The sequence below is a fragment of the Leuresthes tenuis genome, unplaced genomic scaffold, assembly GCF_036924035.1.
Source record: "Leuresthes tenuis unplaced genomic scaffold, fLeuTen1.0.hap1 SCAF_14, whole genome shotgun sequence".
Classification (NCBI taxonomy): Eukaryota; Metazoa; Chordata; class Actinopteri; order Atheriniformes; family Atherinopsidae; genus Leuresthes; species Leuresthes tenuis.
The window spans coordinates 793,874-804,812 of record NW_027325368.1 but is presented as its reverse complement, the minus strand read 5'-3'; the positions used below and the strand labels follow the sequence as shown (position 1 = coordinate 804,812).

Here is a 10,939-nt window from a genome sequence, read left to right as displayed (position 1 = left end):
GCAGGAGGACGGTGGTGTTGTCTGAGCTGAATATCTGAGTGTGAGCAGCAACAATGTCTTCAGCTCAGCATCTGAGAGAGTTTATCAGCCAGCGACTAACTGCTGCTGCTGAAGAAATATTCACAGAGTTTGAGAAAACCATCGTCCAGTACGAGGAAGAGATCGACCGTCAGCGCAGACTGCTGGAAATCACCTGGAAACCCCGAATAAACTCCCACACAGCAGGTACGGAACACCGTGATGGGCTGCATGAACTCACACATGAATCTGACTGATGGAGGATCCTGATCAGAGCTCTACGTTACATTTATTTCAGGCTCACAGAGAAAGTTACGGTGAAGCAGACACGTGACTAAAACAGTCTTTAAATGATCGACCAAAATGAAACATTAAAGTTAGACCTGTCGCTATTACAGCTCAGGTTTCTACCACCTGCTTTTGAGGACTGTTTTTGTCAGGTTGTTAATTATTTTCTGTAGGATCTCTGTTTTTATGTAGGATTTAAACTTGTAAATCTCCTGAGTGTGAGTTTGCTCCTGAGCCTCCTAACTTTTGAGCTGCTGTGCTCCTCCTACACGCACATTTCTCACGTTGTTGGTCTGAACCAGAGCTTCTGTGAGTCAGCTCTGGGGGTTGAGAATGAACCTGAAGGCGGTCCACCAGACGCAGCTTGTCCCCTCTCACTGAGAACAGGTAAATGCTGCAGTTCCAGGTTTGGTCAGGCAGGGCTTCCAGAGGGTGAACCACACTAACACACAGCCACGTCTTTATTCCTACAACAGGGGAGCAGAGCTTTGGAAACCTGAGCAAGAACTGTGACTAATCCACAGGACAAGAATCCCAACTTCTAGAAAGTCAATTTCAACACAATGCAAACAATTGGTCCGGCAGCTCAGGCTTGTTCCTCTGGCTTTGGTTTGCAGTCGGTTAATCCAAGAGAGTTCTGAGGCTGACCACAGAACCCCCCCCAAAGGTTCCTGTCCCCAGTGAAAATATCTTTCACTTGGAACACAGTTTTGATGTGGTCAGATGGGCATTTCTCTATTATCACTTTGGTAATCCTGTTCGGTTTTCATTTCATCCCTCCAGAACTCTCGCAACAAGACGTTTGTAAGGAGGAGAACGTTCTCGCAGACCGGCAGCTCTGTAACCAGGAGAGGAACTCCAGTGTGGATCAGGAGGAACCAGAACCTCCACAGATTAAAGAGGAACAGGATGAGCTCTGCCCCAGTCAAGGAGAACAGTTTGTTCTGAGTCAAGAGACTGATACCTTTATGCCACTTCAATCCAAACCCGAAGGTGAGGAAAAGTTAGAAGAGACTGGAAATGATGTTGACCAGTACGAGGAAGAGATCGATCATCAGCGCAGACTGCTGGATATCACCTGGAAACCCCGAATAATCTTACACAGAATAGGTACGGAACACCGTGATGGGCTGCATGAACTCACACATGAATCTGACTGATGGAGGATCCTGATCAGAGCTCTACGTTACATTTATTTCAGGCTCACAGAGAAAGTTACGGTGCAGCTGCAGCTATTTTTCAGACAGAAATAACATGAATGTGTTTAAAAGCAGAAACATTTAGAGTCAAACTCACAGTCTGTAGAAGACACAGGAGAAACCGACTGAGCTGGAAACATGGTTGTTAAACTGAAATACAAGATGTGAGCTGACTTCTTTGTTTCCTGTTAAAATGTACTGCTTGTTGTTCAGGTTTGATTTTATGCTGTTTCATTTCTTTGTTGTCTCTGAACGCTGACTTTAAACAGGGGAAGAAGCATTAATCAGAAAGAACCTTTTGTGGAACCTCAAGAGTAAGTTAGAAATAATTAGAGGAACATAATGTCATACAGAAAATGATTCAAGCTATTGCTGCTAAAGGTGGTTCTTCAAGCTGTTGGATCATTGGATGGACTTTTATACACGTTGTTTCTGCATTTTCGTCTAATTTTTCAGACCTGATAAGGACCAAATTGCATATATCCTGATATGTAAAACCTGAAAATTGACTGATATCTTTTGTTTTTCAAATGACTGTATTTCCTCTCTGCAGTAATGTTTTATCTTGTGTCCCTTTGTATCTCCAGACCTCTCACAGCAACATGTCATTGCACTGGAGAACATTCTTTCTGACCAGCAGCTCTGTAACCAGGAGGGGAACTCGAGTCTGAACCAGAAGGAACCAAGATTTCCACAGATTAAAGAGGAACAGGAGGAAGCAGAACCTCTACAGATTAAAGAAGAACAAGAACTCTGTCATGAGGGAGAGCAGCTTTTAATAAGACAGCTTTATCCTTGCCAAATATGTGGGAAAAGATTCAGTCGACGTAGCCATCTGTTGCGCCACATGACAACTCACACAGGTGAAAAGCCATATTCTTGCAAAATATGTGAGAAACGTTTCAGTCGACGCAGCCATCTGTTGAGCCACATGACAACTCACACAGGGGAAAAGCCTTATCCTTGCAAAATATGTGGGAAAAGATTCAGTCAAAGTAGCAATCTGTTGTGCCACATGACAACTCACACAGGTGAAAAGCCATATTCTTGCAAAATATGTGGGAAAAGATTCAGTCAAAGTAGCAGTCTGTTGCGCCACATGACAACTCACACAGGTGAAAAGCCATATTCTTGCAAAATATGTGAGAAGCGTTTCAGTCAACGCAGCCATCTGTTGAGCCACATGATAACTCACACAGATGAAAAGCCATATTCTTGCAAAATATGTGAGAAGCATTTCAGTCGAAGCAGCGGTCTATTGTCCCACATGACAACTCACACAGGGGAAAAGCCTTATCCTTGCAAAATATGTGAGAAACGTTTCAATCGACGCAACAGTCTGTTGTGCCACATGAGAACTCACACAGGTGAGAAGCCATATTCTTGCAAAGTATGTGAAAAAAATTTCAGTCATAGTAAAAGTTTGGTTAACCATCTTAGAATACACACAAGTGAGAAGCCATAATCTTGTCAAACATGGGGAAAGATCTGGCCTAAATACCCATTTGTCGCATCACGTGAGAACTTGCACAGATGAGAAGTTGTGTTCTTGCAACACATGAAAAATTGCTGGTTAAAAGTACAGTTTCAGATTAACAGAACTGTTTAGACTTTTTACTGATGTTTAAGTTTGTGTCACATTAACCAAAATGTGTCCAATGAAATGAAAGATGTCTCTCATAATTATGGCATGTGGATCCCAATACTCCATGTCCTTTCAATTACAAGTACATTTTTCTTGAATTGTTTTAATGTAAATTAAATGTATTTTGTCAGGTTACATTTGGGTTTAATCATACAGTTTATAGTTTGTTCTTGTCTTTCACATGTGACATTACATGTATTGACATTGAATTAAATGTATCTGGTCACAAGATGTTTGTCTGTTTTTATTAAACTCGATTTTCAATAAATCTTGTGCTGCACAGGATTTGGGAATTGTGATCTTGTGTCCTGACTTTTTGCCTTGTCCTTTGTTTTGTCAGATGTTGATAACAATATTTCATTTAGTGCTGGTTATTCAAACTGATGGATTATCCATTTTTGTTACTATTGGCATAATCGGGCTAAGAGGTAGTTCTGCATACTAGAATCAGTACCTGCTGTTTTTCTGATCTAGTGTCAATTCTGACACTAAAGCTTTGTAAAGTGAAAACGTCCCCTCCATAGTATCACCACCGTAATGTGGTGGAGGGGTTTGAGTATCCCCATGATCCTGAGAGCTGTGTTGTCTGGGGCATTAGCCCCTGGTAGGGTTTCCCATGGCAAATTAGCTTTAGGGGAGGGATCAGAATAAGAGTTATTCAAAGATCTCGATTGAGTGGCAGCAGAAAACAACAGTTTGCTTGCCTGGAAAAGGGACACCGGGACACCCCCTTAGAGCAAACTAAGCCTTGGCTCCAGGGCCTCGGTCGGGCTCAGCCCGAATAAGAGTCAGAAAGCCAACTCGAAATTCTCTCTCATCCAGGTGTTTATTTCCTCCAGACACTGACACAGTACATCTGCTGGGCTGCAGTCGTCTGGTGACAGATACACATAAAATTGTGTATCGTCTGCCTCCGGCTCTCAATGAAGGCGGTCGCATTTCTCTGCTCTCCTGTATCTTTCCCTCTCCCTTATCTCCCTGCTTCTCTTCTTTGTCTTGTCCTGTCCTGTCTCAAACTTTGGTGCCTCTCTCTGCATTGCTCTCAAAACTAAAATGGAACTGGTCAACTGGTCTCTCAACGCAATTGAAAGAATCTTTTCTACGAAAGTTTGGGTCCAGGGGAACCCGCCTGTCCTGATGGAACATTCGCCGCTGGTTACATGAGGGACTCCTGGGAGCAGTGGAGGGTCGTGTGCCTGGCGATTCTTTCCGTTGAGGACATCGAGGATCTTTAGATATTCGGAACCATGATATCGAGTCGAGAAAAAACTCCATAACACCATTCAAAGGATAAAAATTGATTGAGTGTGAGGTGTGACAGATGAGGTCAACCAGTGCTTTAACAGTGTGTGAGTCCCTCTAGTGGATGTTGTGGAGTATTGTGTTGTCTTTGCTCCAAAGGTTTTTGTACAGAGTTTTGGTGTTTCCTGTCACTGTGGGCTGCAGAGCACAGTAGTACACAGCAGAGTCAGACGGATGAAGCTCCTGGATCTTCAGAGGAACTGATCTGAAGGTGGAATTCAGACGGGATGAAAATCTTTCTTCTTGCACTGTTTTCCCCTCTCCAATCTTAAAGCGACTCAGAATGAATTCAGGGCTGTTGTTTCCATCCTGTTTGTACCAGAAGAGATAATAATTTGTTGAACTGGTGTTATACAGACAGCCAAGAGTTACTGTCTCTCCTTCAGCAGCAGTCACATCTCTTTGTGGTTGCAGCACGTTGTCTTTTTGTGCTCTGCATTCTGTAAAACACAGACAAACAGTATCAGTGTCACGTTAAAGAATCATGTCAGTGTTGGATTGATCAAAGAAACAGAGCTGCGTTCACACCAAGACACATAGCAGCCAGCAGCCCTGAGATGAACAGAGGCCTCATGTCTGCAGTGCTGAGTAACTGTGAGCTACAGCAAGTATGAAGAAGGCTGTCGTCTCTGTTCAGTCTTCATCAACACTGAGTTGGTGGATTAGAAGGAGGAGCCTGATCACAGTGACAGGACTCATTCACAGCTCTGTGAGTCAGCTCCTCCGACTGACAACTTTACACTCAACACATCTTTGTGCTGCTCTGCTTTCATGGTACAACTTGTCTTGTATGTTGCCCCCATTTGAAATTTCAAGTTTCTATTTTAAAACAACTACACATTAAAATTCTCTTCATGTGTTTTTTTTCCCCATTTGATCGTGTGGAAGATTGAATTAAGACCAAAATAACTAAGACTTTTTTTTATTTTTACCAAATTAAAACCTTATTTTGAAGAATTTACATTATTCTTTTGAAAGATTTTTTTTTCTTTTTACCAAAACACGCTTATTTGAGCATCTTTTTTAGAAAGTACTGAAATATAACATCAGTCTCTGTTTTTTTCTCTGTCATTGGCGACATACTAAACATTCATCAATAAGTTTTTCAAACTGCTGCGCTTGTAAAGAATCTGATCTATTTTTTGTGCTTATGTTCTGTTATTCCTCATTTGTTACTATTTCATTGATGAACTGTTAACTGTTCAGTATCTCATTTTGTCCCGAGGATTAATGATCAATGAGAAATTACACAAGAGGTACGAAAAGGTTTCAAAGACGTGGAAAGAGCAACTGGACGGAACAATATGTGCTCTTCCACCGGAACTTCAAAGTGTGACACCCGCCGGAAGTAAACATAGAAACTGTCCCAGCAGTGTTTTCTGTCCTCGTGTGGGACTCAGCAGGAGGACGGTGGTGTTGTCTGAGCTGAATATCTGAGTGTGAGCAGCAACAATGTCTTCAGCTCAGCATCTGAGAGAGTTTATCAGCCAGCGACTAACTGCTGCTGCTGAAGAAATATTCACAGAGTTTGAGAAAACCATCGTCCAGTACGAGGAAGAGATCGACCGTCAGCGCAGACTGCTGGAAATCACCTGGAAACCCCGAATAAACTCCCACACAGCAGGTACGGAACACCGTGATGGGCTGCATGAACTCACACATGAATCTGACTGATGGAGGATCCTGATCAGAGCTCTACGTTACATTTATTTCAGGCTCACAGAGAAAGTTACGGTGCAGCTGCAGCTATTTTTCAGACAGAAATAACATGAATGTGTTTAAAAGCAGAAACATTTAGAGTCAAACTCACAGTCTGTAGAAGACACAGGAGAAACCTACTGAGCTGGAAACATGGTTGTTAAACTGAAACATGAGATGTGAGCTGACTTCTTTGTTTCCTGTTAAAATGTACTGCTTGTTGTTCAGGTTTGATTTTATGCTGTTTCATTTCTTTGTTGTCTCTGAACGCTGACTTTAAACAGGGGAAGAAGCATTAATCAGAAAGAACCTTTTGTGGAACCTCAATAATAAGTTAGAAATAATTAGAGGAACATAATGTCATACAGAAAATGATTCAAGCTATTGCTGCTAAAGGTGGTTTTTCAAGCTGTTGGATCATTGGATGGACTTTTATACACGTTGTTTCTGCATTTTCGTCTAATTTTTCAGACCTGATAAGGACCAAATTGCATATATCCTGATATGTAAAACCTGAAAATTGACTGATATCTTTTGTTTTTCAAATGACTGTATTTCCTCTCTGCAGTAATGTTTTATCTTGTGTCCCTTTGTATCTCCAGACCTCTCACAGCAACATGTCATTGCACTGGAGAACATTCTTTCTGACCAGCAGCTCTGTAACCAGGAGGGGAACTCGAGTCTGAACCAGAAGGAACCAAGATTTCCACAGATTAAAGAGGAACAGGAGGAAGCAGAACCTCTGCAGATTAAAGAAGAACAAGAAGAACTCTATCATGAGGGAGAGCAGCTTTTAATAAGACAGAAGACTGATTTCCTTTTGGTGAATCCTGCTTATGAGGAAAGCGACCACAAGAATTCAGAACCAAACAGTAATCAGCTCCACTCTCACAATTCTGCTTTGTCAGTGTTAAAAGGGCAAATAACTGAATACACAGATGAGATTAAAACTTACACTTGCAATGGTCTGGGGAAAAGAGTCTCTCACTCTCTTTAGTTTATTGTGCATCATATCTTTGATTATGAAGTAGTTTTCTCATAATTATTGCATGTGGATCCCAATAATTCTTTAAAATTGATGTCATTTTTTTAGCTGATATTGAAATGTATCACTTATGTTTCACATGACTTCACTCATATTAAATTCACAGATTTATCCAGTCACCAGACGTTTATCTTCTTTTATTAAAGTCAACTTTCAATAAATCACAGGATTTGGGTATTGTGATCTTATGCACAGTTTTTGTCCTTTGTCATCAAAGTTTCTGTTTTCAGAGACATTTGATAAGATGTTTTCTTTTTTTCAGTGATGGATTAAATTATTTTTCTAACTGATCATTATAAGGCTAAGTGGTAGTACTGCATACAGTGATCAGTAGCTGCTGCTGATCTCATGTATTGATTCCAACAATAAAATTAGCAGAATCCATCTGATATGAAGCTGTGGTTTGAATACCACTTCCCTCCTCTTTGAAGAGTAATGAAGAGTATTGAAATGCAGTCTGTATATCTGGTTAATGCAGCAGCTTCAACAAAACTTTAATCCCTGTTCTTAAACTCACCTATAATGTGAGATAGAAGCAAAAAGAGGAGAAGCAACATGTCTTTGGAGTTCTTAAAGCCAGACAGACAGCAGATGAACAATGTTCTTCCACTGCAGTAGAATGAGGAAGAAATAATGTCATTGGATGAGCTGAAGTTCAGTGGGCGGGGCCCATTACCTGTTGACATGATTGTTTGACTTCAGCTACACCAATCAGATTCTTTTCTGCTTCCACAGCAGCTCTGTCTCTGTCTCTGATCTTTACTGCTTCATTTCTCTGTTGTCTTTGTCATCAGTCCAATGACTCAACAACCAGTGCTTTAACAGTGTGTGAGTCCCTCTAGTGGATGTTGTGGAGTATTGTGTTGTCTTTGCTCCAAAGGTTTTTGTACAGAGTTTTGGTGTTTCCTGTCACTGTGGGCTGCAGAGCACAGTAGTACACAGCAGAGTCTGTCACTGCAGCAGAGGAGATCTGAACGTCCACACGTTGTTTTCCTACCAGTTTAGTGGAGAACTTTGAGGCTGATTTCAGAGAATCTGCTGCTCTTGAACTGTTGAGCCCTGAGATGTACAGAAGGAACTCTGGTGGTTTTCCTGGATATTGTCGATACCAGAAGAAATGATCATCATAACTAGTCGTTTTGGAGTAAGTGTAGGACAGAGTAACAGAGCTGCCTGCTAAACTGGAATCCTTGTCTGTGACTGCAGTGAGTTGTTCACAGCTGACACCTAAAGGAAGAGAGAAATCTTTACGATGAAGTGATCAATTGGTTTTCATCAGAGATTTATAGGCATATGTTTAACAGCTACCTGTTAGTGTGATCAGAAGCAGAAATCTGTGGAAGTGCATCTTGCTTCTGGTTCAAGCAGCATTCAGAGATCCAGCTTTTCTGTGCTGTTTCTCCTCCTCTCGCTGTGTTTTCCTCACTGATGATGATGCTGTGGATGTTTTGTAAGGATGTGATCATCACTTCAGGCATTGTTTTGTCCCAATTATTCGTAAGCTTTTAGATTTATTGTTAAATACTTTTTATACACTTTTATCTTCTGTAATTAAATTTATCTGGATCTTGCACCTGCAGTTGTTCGTCCACCAGACCTTTCACATTTGCTTGATTTAAGCAAGTTTAAAAAAGGGGTAAATATATGTTTTAAAAATAGGACTCTGGATAAATGTAAAGAAACATACAGTAAATAAGAATATATATGTGTATTAATACTGGTTTATTATCAATATTTCACATACAGATAGAAATCAATAGATTTTTTCCACATATATATGTATTTTTTTAAAGGTTTCTTTCACTTTGTGACCCTCCTGTCATTCACAGAGAGAAACAAAGACTCCAGCCGACTCAGCAGTGACTTTCTGAAACAGCTTTTTGTTCAGGGTCTGTGGATTTGCTGCCACTGTGGGTCTCTGCAGCTCTGCTCTTGTTTTGTGGCCCTGGCGACCTGTCCAGGTGTTTTGAAGAAGCAGCAGAGCTGTGCTGCCCTCTGCTGGATGACACTGAAACATGACTTCACTGAGTTTTAAGTTGTTTTTATGTGGCAGATTTCACATCACATCGTTGGACTTCTGTTCTTGGTTCTTGAAGAGGTTTCACCTTTTGCAGCTCAATATGACAAAATGCCCACCCAGAGCTCATCAAAGTGACGAAAGGTGTGACAGATGAGGTCCCCCAGCAGGCTGGGCCTGTAGCAGCAGAACTATGGGATGTTTCAGGCACCTGAGCCATCCCTAACTATAAGCTTTATCAGAAAGGAAAGTTTCAGCCTGATCTTAAAGGTAGAGAGGGTGTCTGCTTCCTGAAGCCAAACTGGCAGCTGGTTCCACAGAGAGGGGCCTGATAACTGAAGGCTCTGCCTCCCATTCTGCTTTTAGGGGCCTGATAACTGAAGGCTCTGCCTCCCATTCTGCTTTTAGGGGCCTGATAACTGAAGGCTCTGCCCCCCATTCTGCTTTTAGGGGCCTGATAACTGAAGGCTCTGCCTCCCATTCTGCTTTTAGGGGCCTGATAACTGAAGGCTCTGCCTCCCATTCTGCTTTTAGGGGCCTGATAACTGAAGGCTCTGCCTCCCATTCTGCTTTTAGGGGCCTGATAACTGAAGGCTCTGCCTCCCATTCTGCTTTTAGGGGCCTGATAACTGAAGGCTCTGCCTCCCATTCTGCTTTTAGGGGCCTGATAACTGAAGGCTCTGCCTCCCATTCTGCTTTTAGGGGCCTGATAACTGAAGGCTCTGCCTCCCATTCTGCTTTTAGGGGCCTGATAACTGAAGGCTCTGCCTCCCATTCTGCTTTTAGGGGCCTGATAACTGAAGGCTCTGCCTCCCATTCTGCTTTTAGGGGCCTGATAACTGAAGGCTCTGCCTCCCATTCTGCTTTTAGGGGCCTGATAACTGAAGGCTCTGCCTCCCATTCTGCTTTTAGGGGCCTGATAACTGAAGGCTCTGCCTCCCGTTCTGCTTTTAGGGGCCTGATAACTGAAGGCTCTGCCTCCCATTCTGCTTTTAGAAACTCTGGGAACCACAAGGAAATTACAGCAACCTTAAAAGTCTGAGGTACATATCCTATCAACAAAGACCGATTGATCAGATCCAATATGGAAGTGTCAATTAAGGGGAAAACCTCCTTGAACAGTCTGGTTGGGATTGGGTCTAAAATACAAGTTGATGGTTTAGAAGAGACTATTGCTGTTATTAGCTCAGAAAGATCAACTGGGCAGAAGCTGTCTAAATACTAATCAGGTTCTACAGATACTTCTAAACTATAGTGCTGTGACCATTTCCACGGAGGATGCTGCACTCGGGGCTGAGAGAGGGAACACAGCTCAGAGAACACGTTTACCGACTGAAACGTCTCACACTGAAACTGAGACAGAAAGAGAACAGATTTTAGAATCAGAGAATTGTATGGCCTTGTTTTAGTGGATGCGTTCAGGAAAACAGGTTCACCAGGGTTTCTAACTGCGCCGGAGCTGGAATATTGTTCCCCACTAACAGTCAACCAAACATGGATCAAACGGAGACGAGCAGCAGGGAACCAGAGGGAGGCACCGAGCAGCGTAATGGAGGCGATGAATCCTGAAGGAGATCATACTATGAGGATGTACTAAACTAAGTTTATTGTAAAACATATATACCATATATATATTTATTTACTCCTTTCCCTAATAAACTCTACTGCGTTGGATTTTTTGCTGTTTTACTGTTTTTCTGACACCAACAAAGACCTTGAAGGAACTC

The 10,939-nt window shown here is 42.0% G+C and overlaps 1 protein-coding gene across 1 annotated transcript; it reads left to right on the top strand.

Moving 5' to 3' along the window:
* Positions 1 to 3,368, top strand: LOC140268509 (uncharacterized). The gene is made up of 3 exons (XM_072363417.1): positions 1 to 225; positions 1,090 to 1,416; positions 2,093 to 3,368. The coding sequence occupies exons 1-3, from the start codon at positions 54 to 56 to the stop codon at positions 2,968 to 2,970; spliced, it is 1,377 nt and encodes a 458-aa protein (XP_072219518.1). The 5' UTR covers positions 1 to 53; the 3' UTR covers positions 2,971 to 3,368.
* Positions 3,369 to 10,939: the final 7,571 nt, after the last annotated feature.

Bases quoted from the DNA above. Each gene is read 5' to 3' on its own strand.
- LOC140268509 (XM_072363417.1), top strand. From the start codon at position 54: ATGTCTTCAGCTCAGCATCTGAGAGAGTTTATCAGCCAGCGACTAACT. The intron at 226-1,089 runs GTACGGAACACC...TCATCCCTCCAG, and splicing joins AATAAACTCCCACACAGCAG to AACTCTCGCAACAAGACGTT. The intron at 1,417-2,092 runs GTACGGAACACC...TTGTATCTCCAG, and splicing joins AATAATCTTACACAGAATAG to ACCTCTCACAGCAACATGTC.